This window comes from Onychostruthus taczanowskii, unplaced genomic scaffold (genome assembly GCF_017590055.1).
Source record: "Onychostruthus taczanowskii isolate IOZ18803 unplaced genomic scaffold, ASM1759005v1 scaffold26, whole genome shotgun sequence".
Classification (NCBI taxonomy): Eukaryota; Metazoa; Chordata; class Aves; order Passeriformes; family Passeridae; genus Onychostruthus; species Onychostruthus taczanowskii.
Genome location: NW_024499906.1, coordinates 4,421,834 through 4,441,983, shown reverse-complemented (window position 1 = coordinate 4,441,983; position 20,150 = coordinate 4,421,834). Strand labels below are relative to the sequence as shown.

The 20,150-nt window shown below is 36.7% G+C and overlaps 1 protein-coding gene across 4 annotated transcripts in view; it reads right to left on the bottom strand.

Moving 5' to 3' along the window:
• Window positions 1–20,150, bottom strand: part of DGKH (diacylglycerol kinase eta) — a 159,463-nt gene that overhangs the window by 15,582 nt on the left and 123,731 nt on the right. For 2 of the 4 annotated variants that reach the window (XM_041407298.1, XM_041407300.1), the window contains 13 exons: window positions 19,851–19,985; window positions 17,963–18,080; window positions 17,418–17,528; window positions 17,167–17,263; window positions 14,247–14,354; window positions 11,259–11,372; window positions 10,826–10,960; window positions 9,566–9,732; window positions 8,358–8,463; window positions 7,437–7,529; window positions 3,164–3,283; window positions 2,653–2,761; window positions 1,136–1,266 (listed from right to left, as the gene is read on the bottom strand). In XM_041407298.1, coding sequence (XP_041263232.1) covers window positions 1,136–1,266; window positions 2,653–2,761; window positions 3,164–3,283; window positions 7,437–7,529; window positions 8,358–8,463; window positions 9,566–9,732; window positions 10,826–10,960; window positions 11,259–11,372; window positions 14,247–14,354; window positions 17,167–17,263; window positions 17,418–17,528; window positions 17,963–18,080; window positions 19,851–19,985 — 1,544 coding nt within the window. The remainder of the gene's footprint in view (window positions 1–1,135; window positions 1,267–2,652; window positions 2,762–3,163; window positions 3,284–7,436; window positions 7,530–8,357; window positions 8,464–9,565; window positions 9,733–10,825; window positions 10,961–11,258; window positions 11,373–14,246; window positions 14,355–17,166; window positions 17,264–17,417; window positions 17,529–17,962; window positions 18,081–19,850; window positions 19,986–20,150) is intronic. The other 2 variants (XM_041407299.1, XM_041407301.1) reach the window with 1 other exon arrangement.

The following is a 20,150-nucleotide window of genomic DNA, read 5'->3' as shown; positions in this document are numbered from 1 at the left end:
GGTAAGAAGCTTAGGCGATCTAATACCAAAGAGTAAAATAATACAAAACAGCCAAACAGATTATCTCAAACACAGCTATTTTCAGCAGCTGCTTCCTATTGCAACAGTCACACAATGCAAGCACTACCTTATAACATCAGGATTTCACACAATATAAAAAACTTTACATAAAATAACACATTTGTATGAAAATATTGTCTCTACCTGGAGACTACTGCACTGTGGCTAGAACAATGACTTGCACTCTAAATGTAAATGTTTGCAATTTATACAATATCCTATTTCCTCCCTTATGTGCTAAAAGCAGTTGCAAAACCCATTACCAAGAACTCATTACTACCGAGTTCCTGGAAAAAGTCATTTAATGAATCCCCAAAGATATAACCACTATTACATATAATGGATGCACTTAAGTCATTCTTGAAAAGGACCAGCAAGCTCAAATAACAGCCTCAAACTGCTGGATAACATTTCTCCCTGCAAAATTTATCTATCTGACCTCAGCGGAAAAAGGTTTTGCAATTTTGAGTGGAAACAAAATACTCTTTTTGAAAAATCTATACAGCTAAAATCAGAAGTTGGTCACCGACGAGAAAACCTATTTTGACACACAAACACCAACGCCATGTAAGCCAAATACTGCAGTTTATTAAGCTGCTTATCTCTCTCACACCCACTATGTCCAATATATACACAATAAATCATGTGGAGCAGATCAGCCCTGCAGGAGATAGATTCAAAATAATTATAACCACCATCAACTGATCCATACTGATCATGTTTAATGGAAACAGCGAACTCTGGAAGAAAACATTGTATTACACAGATGCCAGTAAGATATCAAATGTGCTTCTCTTATGCTTTCTGACATAAACTGCATCTACTGCATCATATCATTCTGCATAAGGTGGGGGAAAAAAAAAAGAAATTTTGGATAACACAGATATTCTCAGTTGTGAGTTCAAGTCAGCACTTCAGAAAGTCAGGCCCAAGAACAGCGCATATTAGTTTATTGCATATTTGCACAGTGTAAGCCAAGCTACAAGCAATGACAAGTGCAGGGAAAGAAGAAAAGTTGGTTGTTGTTTTGTCAAAGAAAATGGTCAATAGCAGAAAAGTAGCACAAAGGAAATACCTTAAGATCTCGCCTTTCCAGATGTAAAAGCTCAGAGCCTCGGATGTCATGGCTGATGAAGATTTCTTTGTACTCTCCCAAACTGAGCAGATCCAGCCAAGCAGCAACTTCATCTGTGCCCCATTTTTGAACTACCAAAGTTAAGAGCAAAACCCCCTTAATTTCTACATGCTCAAATGCATCACAAGCAAAGGTTAGGCCAAAGAGAGTGGAAAACAGAGTAGAATTGCCGTGCTAGCAAAGGGAAAAGTTAGAGGTGTCTTTTCCACAAAAACTGACAATTTCCTTTTTACATGCAGGTTACAGGTTAGCAGTTAACACAAGAAAGTATCTAAAAAAAGTTGGGGTTCTTTGCTTTGCAGCCATGCTTTCAGCTTTACTCCAGTTTCTTCAGTAAAGCCTTTAAAACCTCATGTCCCAACAAATTCACATTAAACCAGCTTAGGATCAGTGATGCAAAGTCTAATGTTGTTCTGCTTTATGCCATTAATTTATTAGTAGTCATCCAGGGAGAGGAGAAGCCTTCAAAAACTAATTAACATGTAAAATTAAAATAGCGACTGTACCTCAAATACAGCAATGGCAGCAAGCAAGTCCAGTTTTAATTAACAGATTCTAGTATTCTTAATTAAGACAAAAAGTACTCTTTAAGCTACTGTGTTACACAGGCCATTAAAAAGCTCTCTGTAAAACATTGTTCTCTAAGGTTAGTTGCCCACATTAGTCCCATTAAGACCACATATATTAAAAAAAATAGTTATGCTACTTATTGCTGTAATTTTGCAACTTCATTCAATGCTGATTGCTTCACTTCATAATGAAGAGAAATCTGATGTCTAATCTGAAACTTAAATCTGATCAACAACTGCAAGATTTTGTAGATTGTGATCAACTGTTCATTGAAAGAATAAAGACATAGAAACAGTTTTAGGACCACCTAATCACTGATTATGTCCTGGACATAATCTTAAGGAAGTGAGCTCGTAAATAAAAATGGGAAGAGAGGAGGGTGGAGTTTGTTCAACTTCTAATTAAAAAACAATATTGACTATCATCATTTTTGTTTGAGCTGTCTCACTGAACCTATAACCCACTCAAAAATTAAGAATAACTGGTTAATTAAACCAGTGTGATAAAAATTATTTCACACCTAAAACTAACCTGAAAAACATGAATTGGAGCATCACAGGGAAACAATGTGTTTACCCATGGCTTGTAGGGCCATGAGTAAATCAAATGTAACCACCAGCAAAGACACAGATCCTGTTGCATGATAAAACTTTTAAAGTATTTTCACAGTAGTTCTTTGGTTCACTTGGGAGTATTGGGGTCCTATTGAATGCTTTCCAAATGCACTGAAAGAAATATTTATCCTAATGAAGATGCCAGTTAGCTCAGGTGCTTTCCACTTTGACTTTAGTCTTAGTTAAGTCATGTCACCTCTTACCAAAAAAATCCCATAAAAATCACATTTACTGCAAATGTTACTACTTTTCTTGCAATTTCAAAACACATACCAGGCTGAGGGCTGGTCTTATGCTTCTGAATTTTTTCTTTTTTAAACTTTGGCACTATACGAAACACTGTACTTCTATTGTTTCTTTTAGCATAATCCAGAGGGGGATCCTGCATGAGAAAAGAGGCATAGTTACCTTTAATTAAGAGAAAACAACAGCTAAATTATATGCTTGTGATGGTAATTTATAGTTAATCGCAAAAAATAAGACCCAAATTTACTTCTGTAAAGAATAATGTTAGGATTTAACTCTATACATTTTTGTATTAATAAATATAAATTTAAAATATATGTTTCAGGTATTTATTTATCAATCAAAACCTTTACATTCACAAATGGGAATAAAATACCAAAAAAAAGCACTAAGCTTAGAAGGCTGTTCACAGCAGACAGAAATGATCCAGCAACACCACTGAAAGTGCCTCAAGAGATCAGGAAAAATTGTAATTTACTTTTCCCTATCAAAAGAAAATTAAATTCAGTTAAAATCAGAATGTGTTACTCAAACTTACCTCATCATCATTTGGTTGAAAAACATAATAAAGCCAAGGAATCTCAGCAAGTTTTCTCAACTCTATTTCCACACTGTGCAAAGCATCAGACAACAGTTCTTCATGGGGAGCTTCTAACTGCTGTTTACAAACGGGCCAGAAAAATAGGACTTTTAGTTTCATGAGGTTTAAGTCTAGATATCTTGTTACCACACACAGACAGATGACTAGTTCATGGTGAGTGTCAACAAATGGTGAAGACAAATAATCTTCCAAAGTTAGACTTTGCTTGAGAGATGTGTGAGACCACCCTCATACTACATTTATTACAGCCCCAATCACAAAGGGATTTGGTGCAGACCAGTTGGGCATAGTTGTCAATCCTTGTCATCCTTCACTGCACATCCTTCACTGCTTTACAGAGCAAGAGTTATCTGATAACACCACTACAAGGACACATTAGAAATGGACACTACCTACAGAAGGAAGAGAAAACCTGATGAGAAGAGTAAGCAGCTGAAAAATACTTGTATGAAAAGTGGTGTACAAAAATTGAGTAGATGGTAATAAGCCTTCATTATTTTTTACAAATGTGTTCAGATGGTTGATCACTCTCTCATGTTCAAGTAAGAAGAAATGGATCTTGCTGAAGATTTGCATTCCCAAAGGTCTTCCAGAGGTGATATGATACCTGCACTACCCATTCCAAATAGGTGAGGCAAGGAGCAATAGGCACTGCTTCTTGCTAAGGGTGGAAAGAACTCCCAGGCAGGAGACAAAAACATCAGTAAAGGACATCAGTAAAGGCCAAAGGGAAAAAGACAGTGGTGGCTGTGTAAAAACACTGGGACTTGACGCTGCATCTGAATTTGACTCTGCTAAGACTTTGAGGACCCCACAGCGATGCCTGTTTCCTTTAAAACTCCAGTCTGTAAACTGTTCTGCAGCTGTTGTGTGAGGGAACCCATGTGGAAGAGGTAAGGAAGGTAGCCGATACCTTGAAAAGCTGTTTTGAGCTGGAATTGCTGAATCACCATTTTGAGGTGAAGAGTTGAATCCTACACCAAGTTGCTTGGAATCATTAATAAAGCAATCTGAACATCTATTTCTCTCTTTAAAGTAAAAGTAATCCTAAAGCAGTGCAGAATATCCTTCTGAAAAGATCTAATTCTGTTACATCCTAGTGAATGCATTTTTTAAATGGAGTTATAAGAAAATCTTGGATCTCCAGTGCTGGAAAAATATTTTGACACTGTTGGAGTTTAGTGATGAATTACAAACCCCATTAATTTATCCTACCTAACAAAAATGTCTTTCCTTTGTTTCAGTAGTCTGCATATGTTCCCATCTTTCAAAGGAGAGACCATCTTTTGTACGATCTTACCGTCTAATATAATGACACTGGAAATATAAGCTCCCTTTGCTATCATGTTATTTTCTCTGCTAAAGCTCAGAGAATTTGGTGTCCGTAAGCAGATTTTGATCTTTTGACTTTTTTTTTTTCCCATTTAAACAGTTTATTTGGAGCACAGGGGAAAAGCCACTTGTCTTTGAAGAAGTTACAAATTTTCTTGTGTTTTCATTTCTGAGAAATTACTCAAATCATCTATTTTCTATAAAAGAATGAAGCAAAGGAGTCTGTCTTTCTCCACAAGTACTTATCTAATTACTTGATTCTCAGAGGGAAACATTTTGCCTGGGGACAAAATAATGCCCATCTGATGGTGCTCCTGAAATAAATCCAAAATAATAATTCTGGTATAGAAAGAATCAGCAATTCAGGGCAAATTCTCCTCCTACAGCATCTTGGAATGTCTTATTTCCAAGATAAAAATTCACACTATGAATGAAGAAATAAAAATAAAGGATTTTTCAATTCCTTCTCTATTTAAATTTTTTATATGAAAACATCTTATTTCAGTGAGTTTAGATAATTTTATTCTGTTGAAATGAAACAGTTTGTCATACTTTTAACTTAATCCATTTCAAAACTGCGCTTGGCTCCAGACTGGAAATGCTTTTTAAAATTAAAAAATGGACACAGGGCCATATAGACAAAATATAGTATTTTTAATTTTTTACAAACTGTATGCCAGCCATAAGCATCTGAGAGATCCCACAAATCAGGTACATTGTCCCATCTTGAGCAGCCTGGTCTCATAGAAGATGTCCCTGCTCATGGCAAGGGAGTTGGAACTCGAAGATCTTTAAGGTCACATCCACCTCAAATCGTTCTGTGATGCTATGTTGTTATCATTTCACTAAAGAAATGATAATTGATTGTATTTTACCATTTGTTGTGATTTAATGCTCCTACTGTTGTATGAATTTGTTAATCATAGTTCTTACAGGAGGTGAAAGGAACCACAGACTTGTTTTACGTTTATTTACAGTTTTTTTTTCTTTTCCTCAGGAGCTGTAAGACCAAAACTCAATAGCCAGTAAATGGCAGCCAAAGAAGAAGCTTACAAAGCGTCCCAGTTTAGTCACTGGCTGGGGTTAAACCAAATAGTATAAGCACCAAAGATATGAGTTTACTGCTCTCAAGAGCTTTGAACATAGGAAAGAGGGATGTGGGAGAAGTGAAGACACCAAAAAATTAGAGGAAGATATGAAAGAAAGGATGTCCGTCGTTATCAGAGAAAGATCCTTAGAAGAACAGTTTATGATGGGAGTGCTGATGCATCAAGCAACATCTTATACTTCATCTCTCTCTATTTTAATAGAATGAGGGACCAACATAGAGGCAGCATTTATCATGGCAACAAGGTTAACCAGGATGCCTTGTTACTGTGACTGAAATACTCATCTAAGTGAGCATGATGTCATATGAGTGTAATGAACACCTCTGGAATATTGTCTTGGTACATTCCAAACAGTCTTTTTACTAAAAAAAGGGCCTGATGTAGCCTCATGAAGACATTTGCATAATCATAACAAGAAGCAGAAGTACAACATGTAAAAATTCAGAAACAGAAAAATGAATCTAATTAAGCTTTGGAGCCTGAACAATGGCCCAGTTCAACAACACAATGAGATCACAACCTGCTGCATAAAAGGTAATGTTTCAATGGGAAGGTTTCCATAATAACATTATTTCCAAACTGTCTCAATAAAATTTTACCAGTCCTAGTATGAAATCACCAACTTAAATGTTTTCTTCTAATTACTTTTGTAAAACAATTTAATTTTTTTAAAGTCTCTATTTTAATTCCCCACTAAATCTGAAATATATGGGATTAGCAATAGCAATTTTAAAAAAATCAGCACGTGTTTTTTCCTTTTTCTTGGACAAATACATCTAATGAAATAACTTTCCTTTTGAAAACACTGTAAAATAAAACATGTGAAACTAATCTTTGACTATTTCTATAAGTTAAACAATTATTAGCCTTTAGACTATATTTACTTTTGGTTACTCTAAAACAGATTTATCACTTGTTTGTATGATATGTGAACCTGCAGTAAGTATTATATCCTAACTCAGCTAAATTAAAATATTCCTATTAATATCCATTTTTAATTACAACACTTATATAAAAAAGCTAGTAATGAATCTGCTTTTGAATCTAAAGAAAACATAACTGCTCCTACTATCTTCTTAATGTAAAACTGGACCAGCATAGAAAACCTGACATCTTTCTTCTCTTCACAATGTCAATAGAGAAATTTTCTAATTATACATCCAGATACAATTGCTGAGAAATCTGTATCGTTTTAGGCACAAACACTTGCCAGAGAAGGTGCAAAGTCTTCAAGTACCATTAGGGGTTTACCAGTTGAAGATTATAAAATAACTCCTGAGAGATATTAGTACCTGTGAGTGATATTTACTTGCCCAGATTAGGTCTGCAGAAGTTGACTGTAGGAGTCTAAACATCTCTCACCCCAGACTCCCCTTAAACTCTGAAGATGGTCACATAAGAGTTCTCCAGAAGTTCTTTTAAATGCTGTATCTCCAGAAGATAAATCATCTTTTTCTAACATACGCCTCCAAGACAGCTGATTGTGAATCAGCTTCCCAAGCATTCCTATTTCTCTCCACTGACTTTTAACAAGAAGAGTCCAAGCAATGACTTAGCTATCTGAAGTGAGGTAAGATGGATGCCAGCCTAAGAGAAGATTTCAAAACTCATTCTGATCCAATAAAAAGTGCAGTGTAATCATCTCCTATCAACTTTGCAGAGCTCCTTGCAGTGTGTCCTCACTTTGGCACCAATTTACAAACATCAGCAAAGAACAAATCACAGATGATCTGAATGAAGGAATAAAACCATGTGCTTTGTGACCTTACCAAAGGAACTCTTCCTACAAGCAGAGATTCTGTTTCATTGTGTAAGGCCTTCACATTGACAGCTATCTCCATGGCAGTGTTTCTGGTAAGGCTCTGGGGAATAAGAAGCATAAACATTCTTTGAAGTGATGCAAGTCAGACTAAGTACTTTCACCTTACAGCACAGATGTTAAGTGCCTTCTCCTAGGGGAAATATACATCAGTTTGGCTCTAAACTCACAACGTGTTCAGCATTGAGAATAGAAACCAAAAATGTAGTATCTATTTGCTGTCTTTCCTCAACTTCATTTAGTATGGCATTAATACAATCCTGAAGATCATCAGGTGATCAGCCACTATATCAATCCATGTATGACAAAGGCCAGCAGAAAAGTTGTGTATTTCATTTAACAATTACTATTGACTTCAATTTTTCACATATCCTCAGCAGAAGCAAGCTACTAACCATACGTCAAAAAGCAAAGGTCAACTAACATACTTACCCTGTATCAATTTAGGTTAGATATGGACAGGCTCTACATAGTTAATCAGTTCTGGGTCCAATCCCAGAAAACACCCAGATTATCCAGTGTGAAGAGAGAAATCGGGAAACTCATTCCCCTCAGCCCTTTGCCTTCTCTGTATAGCACTTGGATAGCAATCAAGCATGAAAATATCTGTGAAATTTCCACAGAAAATTTCCACAGAAAATGACCTTTATGTAATAACAGCTCTGGTTCAGCCTCTGTCATGCCTCCACCCTCTCTGAGGCTATGCCTGCACAGAACCAGGTGGGGAGGACAGTGGGGAATGCAGAAGCTGCATCTTCTGCCTTCTCATCCAACTTGTTTTCAAACAGGGACAGGGGACAATACAGTCCCCATGCCACAAGCTTGTGCACCCAGATGTTATAGCTTATTTGTATAAATCTCAGTTCTTTACCTCAGGAAACCTTGGGTTGGCTTTATTTAATGCATGTGAACATGCATTAACAGCATGAGCAAGCTCCTGCTCCAAGAGGCCATGTACTTTTGCTGCTTCACAGATCCTAGAAACACATTTAAAAAGGAGAATAATGTTTCTTAATTTCTTTAAATAATAATTCTTGCGTACACAACTTCATCAGATGAGAAAATACACAAGACTATGTTTCACAAAACACTTGGAAAATTATAGTCCTTTATAACAAAAAATTGAAATATAGCACCTCATAGAAATTATATCCATCACACAGATTAGTTATGATGCTACAAAATACTGAGATACATTTATTTGTCTTAGAACACTAATACTATACAAAGAAATGGACCAAAAAATGTTGGTCCTTTTAATTCAAGTAAACTACAGAGGAAAACTCTAGCACATTGCAATAACTTAACTGAAATTATCTTAAAAGGCCTTACACCTATTTCACAAGGCATATCCTTTAGATGTGACATGAAAATTGGCTGCAGTCATTTAAGATTATGGGAGATCCAATTGCAACTACAACCTCCAGACTATCTCTAGAACAGTAATGTTTTTAAGATGTCTTAGCTAAACTTTACCTTGGGTAATTGATAAACTAAATTATTTGTCTATGACTGCAGTATAAGGAGAGTATGTAGCCCTTCCTTTCTTATATTACTGGTGATTTTGATGCTAAAGATAATATTTATGATAAAATGAATAGCAGCTTTATAAAATGTTCTGATTTTTAAAAAAAGTTTTTATCTATCTCAGCCTATATGAGTGACTGAAATGTCCATCCTGCTGACTTCTAGAGTTGACTTCTAAAGGTTTTTTTCCACTAATTCCCAATTATATTTTTGCTTTGTCATGAAAAGAGAAGCTTTAATTTTTGCAAAGAAGTTTTACAGTTTTCCATTTCAGTTACTACTTCAGAAAGTTGGTTTTTACAAGAAAAAAAACAAAAAGCAACACAAAATCACATAAATTAAATGTTTTAAAATACATAGGAAAAGCACACAAAAAGAAGTTGAGCCTTAAGATAAAATTTTTAAATTAGAAAAAAACAATTGATATAGTGGCAACAAAACTTTAATCAAAAACCAGGGAAAATGTATTCTTCTAAGTCTCTGTATGAATTTGCATTAATGATTTAGCCTTGGTGTCTAGGTTGCCAATCCAACTTATTAATTTTACTGTACCTGGTAATAAGTTCTTCTGCAGCTTGTGAGCACAACTGGATCTGTGCAACTTCTTCTTCTGTAGCCAACTCAACAGCTTGCTGAGGGTACAAGGGAGATCGAATGACAGGTTTGCAGGAATCATACTTCTGTTTGTCCTCCCAAGACTTCAGGGTGTTTTCAAAGGCCTAATCAAGATGAAATATACATTCAATTGACAGCACTTGGGAGTATTCTTACTCATTAAAAACTTTAATTTTACATTTTACATAAATTTAAATTACATATTATTTTAGTTAAAATTGACTTAACGAATAAACAGGTGCTTGATTTAATTTTATATAAATAACACTACCTGATTAAATAATAATTTTACATCTAAAGTATTTAAAACTTAGTACAGCAAGTAAGCCACTTCTGAAAACTTGTTCTCTGTCTCCTCCTCATAGTCTTCAAAATGTGTCTTCCAAACCAATAAGAACACTAAGACAGTAATAATGGTTGGACTCAATGACCTCAGAGGTGTTTTTCAACCTAAATAATTTTAGAATTTCATGATTCTCTAACACAAGCACCTTTTGTGTGGATATCATGATAGAAATTCAAATGTTATTCTGATACAGAATTCAAATATTAAAAATGGTGAAGAAAAAAACAAATTTACTAAAATAGAGTTCAAATTCCATCTGAACTCCACCCTAAATAGGATCCAGCTAGTGGATGGAGAACTGAGGGGCAGTTGTACCTTTCACACAATTATCCTAGACAAGCATGAACTCTCCAGTGGTTTTGTGACTAGGCTGTACTTGTGTCTCTTCTCTCTGAGACTGGCTCATGAGTGAGAGGGAGGACGGGTAGGACAGAGAGAGAAATCTGCAGAAAGTTGTTCTGGAAAATGGACAGTATAGAACTTTGCTATTTATGCAAGTGTGCTACAATTTCCAGTACGTGACTGATATAACACACCTAGAGAAAAAGAAAGAAGCAGTAGAAGGGGAGGGAGGGAGGAATAGATAAAATGTTGACCATTCGTACTATATATTAGTAAGAATATAGGATTAGCACTAATAAAACAAATGAAAGTTAACAAAACTTTGCCACTCATACAAAAAATTAATTCTCTATCCGACTCATTATAGAAATTATATCACTGTAAGTAACTGTATCAATTACGTAAATAGTTATAAAATATTTTTATAAGTACTGTATTGTTCACGTTATAACTGAAACAAATTATTACAGAAACCAGTGTTAGCAATGGCAGCTCTTTCTGCAACGTACTCTGTCTCGTGTTAGCATCTGAGCTCTGTTTTTATGTATGATCTTAATAACTCCCGGGGGCTGGATCCATGCCTCTCCATCGACTTGCACTGGAACCCCTTCATCACCAAGTATGGTGATCTTTACTGACCGACACTGGAAAAGAACAAAAAGAACAAACACGTTATTTCACAGGGCAATAAATACCAGTGAGACTGACAGGCCATCTGTAATCTGTTGATTATGAGGAGCTGTGGCTTCTCTCCAGAGCTGTCTCAGGAATTAAGCTCTCCTATACTTCATTCATCATTGAAGACAATTTGTTACCCGCTAAAAGCAAAACAATGTCAGTGCTTTATTAATGTATAGGGTGGTGGTCGTCGAGAGTCCCACTACTTGCCAGAATCCCAAACTGCTGCCAACCATCCTGCATGCTTGCAAGTAAGCAACAAACCTGAGCTATCCTGTGGTGCTGCAGTTTGATGACTCTGGACACTGCCATCTGCATGCTTCCAAATACAGCAACAACCTCCAAGATTTTATCATCAAATGATGGAGCTCCAAATATCTGTGAGGAAAAGAAAGTATTCCATTTTTGATTGCAAATCCAGTGCTTAGATTGCTATGAAACACAGATTCATTTACAGATTTGTTTTCAACATTTAAATGCTCTAAATTCTTTACTGTAGAATAACTATACCGTTTCTCCAGTCATAGGAGTAAGATACCACAGACAAGAGGCAAATATCATTCAAAACAGCAATGCTGATACCATTTGAAATATCTGGATGACAAGGCATATCCTTATATAGGAAAGATGGCATGTTTCAGAACACAGATTAAAAATGTTTTTCAAGGTAAGATGAAAGGCCAATTAAAATCTCTTATTGGGTAATGTACTCAATACCTAAGAGGTATCTTGAAGGTGGGAGAAGGTAAGAGAAATGAATGCTTTCCTTTTCTTTTCAGAAGTGCTTATCTTTATATTCTGAATTCTCTGGAAACGAACATCTGAGTCCGTGCACTGGTTTGTTTAACAGAGCTTTGACACTGAAGACAATCTTGTTTGTGCTGTCTATAATTATTCACTGTAAACAAGAAAACGACTTCTGTATGGAACAGAGGTCCTCCTGTGCAGCCGAGGTGCTGAATTTCCACAGGCTCTCACAAAGCACAGGAAGTCTCACCACCTGCTGTGCTGCTGGGCAATGCAGCCTCAGGGCACATCTTGGGCTGGACTGCAGCTGGGTCTCCCAGGTGCTACCATGCTAAGGTCACTTGGAGCTTGGCCATTTCATCTTGATATGCAATAGGGAGCAATGAGAGAGAAAAACCAGCAGGAGGAATCACTCCAGTAAGAGTTTAATAGGTAGGGAGATCACCCTGTGAGCAGTACTTGGGCTTCCTCAGTTGGCACCTTAGGCAGAGTAAGCTGTATCAGTAACACCTGAGACCAGAGTGGAGAAAATCACAGTTTCTCCATTTGATTTTTTTTCCAGTTTCCATGGATTTTTTTTCCATTTTTCACATATGAACATCTTGAAAAGAACCAAGATGGTGATTCTGCTGTTCCGTGATAAAAAGTGTGGAGAGCTCCTGATCCAGTAACTGACATTTACAGGGCTAGTTCTGGCCTGTGCTAAGAAAAAGTAGTTGTAACATTTCAATTATTTTGTGTTGCCATTTCAGCAAAAGGACAGGAAAAACTCAACCAAGTCTTCTGCTGTGTCTCTCCACCAGTAATATCTATACTGAAAACCAATATCTTTTTTCTCTTTTTTTTTTCTTTTAAAGGCAAACCAATCTGTGTGGATCAGCATTCAAACTGACTCCTTTCCTGTTGCAGGTCAGGTTTCCAGCCTGTCTTCTGGACGCCAAAATTACATGCCGTGCTCCAGCCAGTCAGGGTGCAGATGCCCTGCTTGCCTCACTGCTAATGTTTCAGCAATAATCAGAGCTGTCAAGGCAACATCTTTCATTTGTCCAGACAAGCAGAACCAGCAGCACTTCAGACCACCACCACCACCACCACCACCACCTCTTGATGAAGAGTCATTCAAGACTGCACTAAAGCAATGAATTATGCTCCTAACTTTGGTCAGAACAAACATGTCACTCTGCTGGCACATCTGCTCACTAGAAGACTAATAATATCAGTAAAACTGCACCAGGACACACACATTTGCTGTATACCAGTATGAAAGCTGGGGCAAATCTTCTCTCTCACTGAAGCAGTCCAGGGAGAAAATAACCCTCCTGAACAGGGGCTGAGTAGATGTTAGAGCAGCTTTCAAGTTCTGACTATGAACATGGACTATATATAAAAGCTTTAGATATCCATTGCCAAATATAAACAGAATTTCCATCCTCTGACATATACCAAAATAAGAAAAGGACACTACAACATGTCTAAATTTCTTTTTTCACTTTTACATATGTGTATATATACACACACATATATAAAACTTATATATATACACATATGTATTATATAATATAAACATGAAATTATATATAATAGATGTTATATTAAATTACATATGTTATATATAGGTATGTTTGTATGTATGCATTAAAAAACGAAAGGATAAAAACTCACAAGAAACATAAAACTTTTTGGCAAAAGAGTCCTGGATTTTCTACATCAAAATCACAAGCCAGTTTGCAAGTACAGTTTTAGGTGATTCAGACATCACACACTAAATCAGGACATGCAGATTAGGATAATCTGCTAGTAATTACAGTTGGTGAGCTGTGAGTGAAGTGGGTAGGGGCAGTAACACTGTTCCAGGTTTTAAGGCATGTAGGGATCCATGTGGTGAAATGTTTCTTAGGAGTTGAATGAAAGAAGGGGAAAAAGTTACCTTAAAGTATTTTAAAAGTTCATTTAAAATAATATTCAAAAACCAGTTTACTACCCCTACTAAATTATCAGTCACTAAATGCATCAGTATTCACTTTCTGAATCACCATCCCCCACAGCAAAGCTGTTTGAAGAACAGGAGGAAAATGAAGGTAAAATCTTTGACTGATTATCCTGTCTACCTTGCTGCTTGTCAGACTATAGCAAACTGAAGAATCTATGCTTTGAGAAACTTTATTTACAGGCATCTGTAAAACAATATAGAGAGAAATTACTTGTGCCTCTCTTTATAAAATTAATTTCTAAAAATACTCATAGAGCTATTTAAAAACCAAAATTATTATGCTTTATTATGAACATTTTGCTGGAACAGACATGAGAGAAGACAATGGACAGTAGAAAATCATGTTTTCAATTAAAAAACCAACACGACAATACAGTTTGAACTGAAACTCCTCCTCAAATAAGAGTTGTTATCCAAACTATATGCTACTACTATTAAAATCAAGTGAGAAGAGCAGTTCATTATATTTATTGCTGGTTTTGCCCAGAAGGTTAAGTCTCTTTAATGCTACTTACATCATCTTCTTTGGTTCCACCCCAGAAATTAGTCCCACCAGCATAGCTGGGAATGTTTAGCACAGCTATGCCCTGCAGGCTTGGAAGGGGGATGTACTGTCCATCACACTGTAAGGGATAAAAGCTCCTTCAGTACATAAATAATACAATAAAAGTAATCAGTAAAGAGTAATTTTTAGCACATGAAGCTTCAGAGCTGGCAGGGGAGGACAGAGTCATTAAGAAGTCTGGTACAAGACGACTGCCTCCATGCAATGAAGAACCTCTAAAACAAACCCCTTCTTTCCAATATTAGCACTGACTTTTGCAGAGGTGAAAAATATGTAGATCTATATGCTGTAGTATCTACAGCAGTGGTGTTCCATGAGTCTTGAAAGAAACATTTTCACATCCCTTATGAAATTTCTCATGCACTTTGACCATATGTTGAGGACTCTCTGTGTGTGGAGACACGAGGCTTGACTCCATTTCAGAAGGCTGATTTATTATGTTAAATATTATATTAAAATACTACATTAAGACTATACTAAAAGAACAGAGAGATCAGAAGGCTACAACAAGAACAGAATAGAATAGAATAGAATTAACAAAATCCTGTGACTGCTAACAGCCTTGGCACAGGTGGCTGTGATTGGTCGTCAATGGAAAACAATCCACATGGACCAATCATGGATGCACCTGTTGCATTCCACAGCAGCAGATAGTAATTGTTTACATTTCTCTCCTGAGGCTCCTCAGCTTCTCAGGAGAGGAAAAATCCCAGCAAAGGATTTTTCATAATATCATGGCTACAACCATAGTCTGTCCACCAAAGATTAAAAATCTTTTTGCAGTAAGAAAACAAATCTCCTTGAATGCACACAGTAAGATTGCCAAGGACATTACAAAAAGATTCATTTATACATTTGGGAACTAGTTTTCCATCCTATACCAGCATTTCCAAAATTGCAATTGTGACTTTTTATTTAGTCAAATCTATTTAAGCCAGGGGCAGGGGGGGTGGGTGTCAAGAATATCCAAGAATATTTCTGGCATAGCCACAAACATGTGGTTAACTGTAAGCGTTTGCATGTATTGTTGACTTCCTGTAAAAATAACTTCACTCTCCTCCCGAAAGCGCAGACAAATCTAGGACTGACCCCACAGGTGCCACCGTGGCTGTAGATGTTGATTTTGCAGGTAAGAGATCACTCTTATTTCTGACCATCCAGTCCTTCCTTCTTACTGCTTTATCTCCCAAAACAGATAAGAAACTCCATGTCCTGCTCAACACGATCACGGGATGGCATCAATCTCACTTTTGGCCAAGAGTAAGTTTACAGACATCAGTGAAATCACTCTTGACTTACAGCAGTACAACTGCCTGCAGGGGGAAGCCCAATGATCTCAAATCATTCCACTGGGAGTCAAAAGTGCAGTCCTGCAGCAGTGCCACAGGCATGGAATTGAAGCAAGATATACCCAGGTGTCACTTTATGGACCATGAAGTTGCCGGTCAAGCTGCCTTTAATGAAGATTGCTAGATGACTGCACACTACCAGTCCACAGAAGGATCTTAAAATTATACAAATTAACATCTAAAGAAATAAGGACAAAATCTGTAGCATCTTTATCAGGAGGGGAAAGAGATGCAAATTATTTCCAGAATGTGCTTAGTGCTCTCTTTTTGTGATTTAATCTTAGCAACAAGACAGAATGTAACATTTTAATCAAGATGTGTCAGTATCCAAAATATGGTGTGATATTAATAGATGCTGCACAGCCATTTGTATTACAGTAGAAGTCTGCCTCTAGTGCCTGAATATGCAGACATAATATATCCAATAATACACAAGACAACAGTAAATGTGAAATTTTTACTTGCTGACTTACTTACAGGAATATTTAAAAAATTATGGAAAGGTCAGCAGTATTATTGAATCTTATTTGAATCCAGTTCAAAAGATCCTTAAATTAGAATTCTATCTGCAGTATACATAACGTTCTCTCCTGGCATTATATTTGCTAACTACTGCATAATTCCTTGATAATTACTCAATCTTTAGCTAACAGCAATCTGCCACTACCAGACAAAATCCTTCTAAATCTCAGAGTGAGAAAGAGCTCCAATAACCTAAAATTATTTTTTCAACTTAAAAAGTTACCCTCATATAAATATCATAAAGTTCCATATGAAATAGTTAGCATGAAATAAAAAGAGAAATTATATATGTTCTCTGTCAAAATCCACCTCAGATATTCTTTGGGTGAAAAGAACAGTAAACATCCTGTAGTCTTTTTCTGCATTTGGGAATCATTTCTATCTCCTTTAAGTTTCCAGTACCATGTGGAAGACTTAATATTAGAACTTAAAAGCCAAATGAGAACTATGTTTAGACATGGAATTTGTTGTTGCTTAGATAATATCTTGCTTTTTTAATGGGAATATTAGAGAAAGTCTCTTCTGCTGTAGCTGGGCTTCTTGAGATGCATATTCAGAATCTCCTCCCTTTTGTCAGGAATTTTTTACTATTTACATGCTCTTCCTACATGTGTAGCTCCCATATACTTTAAACTGAACCTGAGATCAAGACTCCTTATCTCTTCTCTTTATTTTATGGTCATTTCTGTGGTTGCCATTAAAACCTGGTCTGTCTTTTGATACAGTAAACATTAAGAAATATATCCTACCTACATACTTTATTCTCTTTTCTCAACCCAGTAATTACAAGAAACATAATATTGGGTATTTTGTGATCTTAAAGTACTGACATTTTACTCAAAAACGTGACTTGGAGGACCAACTTTTACATAGCACATCTTTACACAGTGCCTTTGAGGTCAGCTTGGGTTGATGTAAGAAGGATAACAGGTTTCAAAAATAAGCACTAATTCTTCACTACACATTGTGCCAGCAACTCTCTCCATAAATAAAATTTACCTCAAGTTGAACTTTTTGTTCTAAGTTCTTGTAAGTTCTCTGCAATAGCTCTTTTGTGCCAAGAACTCCATACCACATCATGTTTTTCGTCCGACTTCTGAAAGCAGGCAAAACAAGATTCACATATTGACATACACACAATATTGTGTCTTGTATTTGAAGAAAAAAATTAATGAATTCATATAAAGAGGTAAGAAAAAAAAAAGAATGGAAATATCCTGACTCTGTAACTGACAGAGTAATTATATTACCTGCATTTTTCAGGGTGCTCTTCTCGCTTGTTATTAAATTCTAGTGAAATTTTTGCATCTAACCCAATTCCAAAGTAGTTGTTCATGACACATTTTTCTGAATATCCCTCCCTGTTAGAGGAAAAGAGAAAATCAGGTGTACATTTGTACAGAACCTGGACATGCAAACATCTTTGACCAAAACTGTGATTGGTCACAGAACAGAATATGAACTAAGATACTTCAAGAGATCTTTCCTCTGAATCTCCCTAAGTAAACTGGTTTGGGCTGAAAAACCCAGCTCTGAAATATTACTGTCCTCCTCCTCCAGCTGAGCAAGGGATAAATGAGCAAATGTCTCACCTTATTTTCAGCTGCTGCAAAAAAATTTGCATGGCTCACAACTAACCCAGTACAATCCAGCTTGTTTTCCGACAATGAGGTCTACTGCCAAATGATGGCAAACAAGAACTTCATAATGCAAAAAAATAAGAGACTACAAAAATGTGAGAAGGATGCCCTTAGGGGAAGCAAAATAGTACATTTAGAAAAAAAATATTTCTTACAAGGAATCTGGATCCGGGTCAATAAACGGCGTAGCACCAAATGGATCGATGTTTGCTAGCAACATTTTGCTAATAATTGAACTTCCTGCAATGGAAGCAGCTAGACCAGCCCTTAAACCTGATTAAAAAAAGAAAAAAAATAAAAAAACAACAAAACAAAACAGAAAGAAAATAATAAAATAAAAAAATTGTATTTGATAAATAGACAAACATATAATATAAACCACATACTGAGAAACAAAATTCATTAAATCTGTACAGGGAAAGATTGTGATTCTATCTCAATTTTTACCAAAACTAATTATCTTATCAGGTCTCTGGTTCTCTTAAGCAGAAAGGCAGCTATGCTGCATTGTGGTGGCTCTCTCAGGTACCACCATGGAGAAAGAAAAAAACAAAGAAAATTTAGGGTTTCAGGCCAACACTCACTGGCTGGTATAGTAACCAGATGGGTGACCTAACATCCAAAAGACTGCTAGAGCTTTTCATTCAGTTCAATCTTCATCTCCTAACTGTCTATTATTTTTCTTTTGTCCTATCCTTTGGAAGCATACATAAGGAATATCCTTACAATTTTTACAACTGGCAGAGCCATAGTTTAACTTAATTTGTGAAAAGATCACAGCCTCAACATGCCTGCTTTGAATAATATCAATTTCACTCTACAAAATACTCTGTAATGCATGTAAACAAAGCAAAATACTAACAGCTTTTACTTGAATTTGCCTAAAGAACAAAAACATAAGCTTGGTTCCTCTGTGTTTTAGCTATACTAATAAAGTTAATTAAAACAGAGTTTTACTAGTGCTCTCTAGTATTAATTCCATTTGGAGCAGAACAGATAGTTTTTCATCTATCAATTGAATTTAGGTAAGAACAGATTTTTTTCTTCAGCTGTTTTACACGGCAGCTTTGTGTGGTTTCAGTTATCCATTTTCAGAGGATATCCACAGACAGTTCTTACTCAGAGGGTTGAGCTTTACAGAGCTTTGTCCCTCAGCCTCTTCATCCTAATCCATTGATTAGGATAAATGATAGAAGGATTTGGGTGGATGAAAAATTGGATGTGACCTGGCAATGTCAGCTTGTGGCCCACAAAGCTCAAATGTGTCCTGAGCTGCATCCAAAGCAGCGTAGCCAGCAGGGTGAGGGAGGGGATTCTGCCCCTCTGCTCTGCTCTGGTGAGACCCCACCTGCAGTGCTGCATCCAGCTCTGGGCTCCCCAACATAAGAAGGATGTGGACCTGCTGGAACAAGTCCACAGAGGGCCCTAAAGATGATCAGAGGGCTGGAGCACCTCTCCTATGAAGACAGGCTGAGAGAGCTGGGGATGTTCAGCCTGGAGAGGAGAAAGCTCCAGGGAGAATTTATTGTGCCCTTTCAAAATATAGAGCAGATTTATAAGAAAGATTGAGAGACTTTGCATCAGGGCCTGCAGTGACAGGAGAAAGGGCAGTGGTTTTAAACTCAAATAGGGTAGGTTTAGATTGGACAAAAGGAGGAAAATATTTGGGATGAGGGTAGTGAGACATGGGAAGAGGTTGCCCAGAGAAGCTGTACAAGCCACACCACTGAAAGTGTCCAAGGTCAGGCTGAATGCTTTTCTGAGCAGCCTGACCTAGTGAAAGATGTCAATGCCCATGACAGAGAGCTGCACTATCTTTGGAGGTTTCTTCCAACCCCAAACCACTCGGCAGTTCTATGATCCTGAATTTTACTTTTCACCCTTCAGAATCAAATGCCACACTTCTGCTAACTGTGCCAAAGGATCAGAAATATTCTACATTATTATGCATTTTCTCCTATACAGTACCACACAAAGATGTGTATGTCAGTTCAAACGAATTCAGGGCATGAAGTAAAAGTCATTATTTGACAGCAAGCTTACCTGGACAGATAATCCTCGTGTTAAGTACTGGGAGGTTTTCCTTGCTTGCTGCCAAAGCTGGAGCAGAGAAGGAACCTGTCTGAGAATGGATACCTCGGCTTGTACGTCTGTCAGGAGATCTTGGTGCAGTTTTAGCTGTGCAGAAAAAACAAAAGAACACTAATCAGACCTAATATGACATTACCAATATATAATTTTTACAGCCCTGATAATATATCAGAAGCGTTAATTTAATCTGTTACCACTCCATGACAAAAGTCCTTTCCCCCCATAACACAGTTTTTCTTCTAAATACAGTAA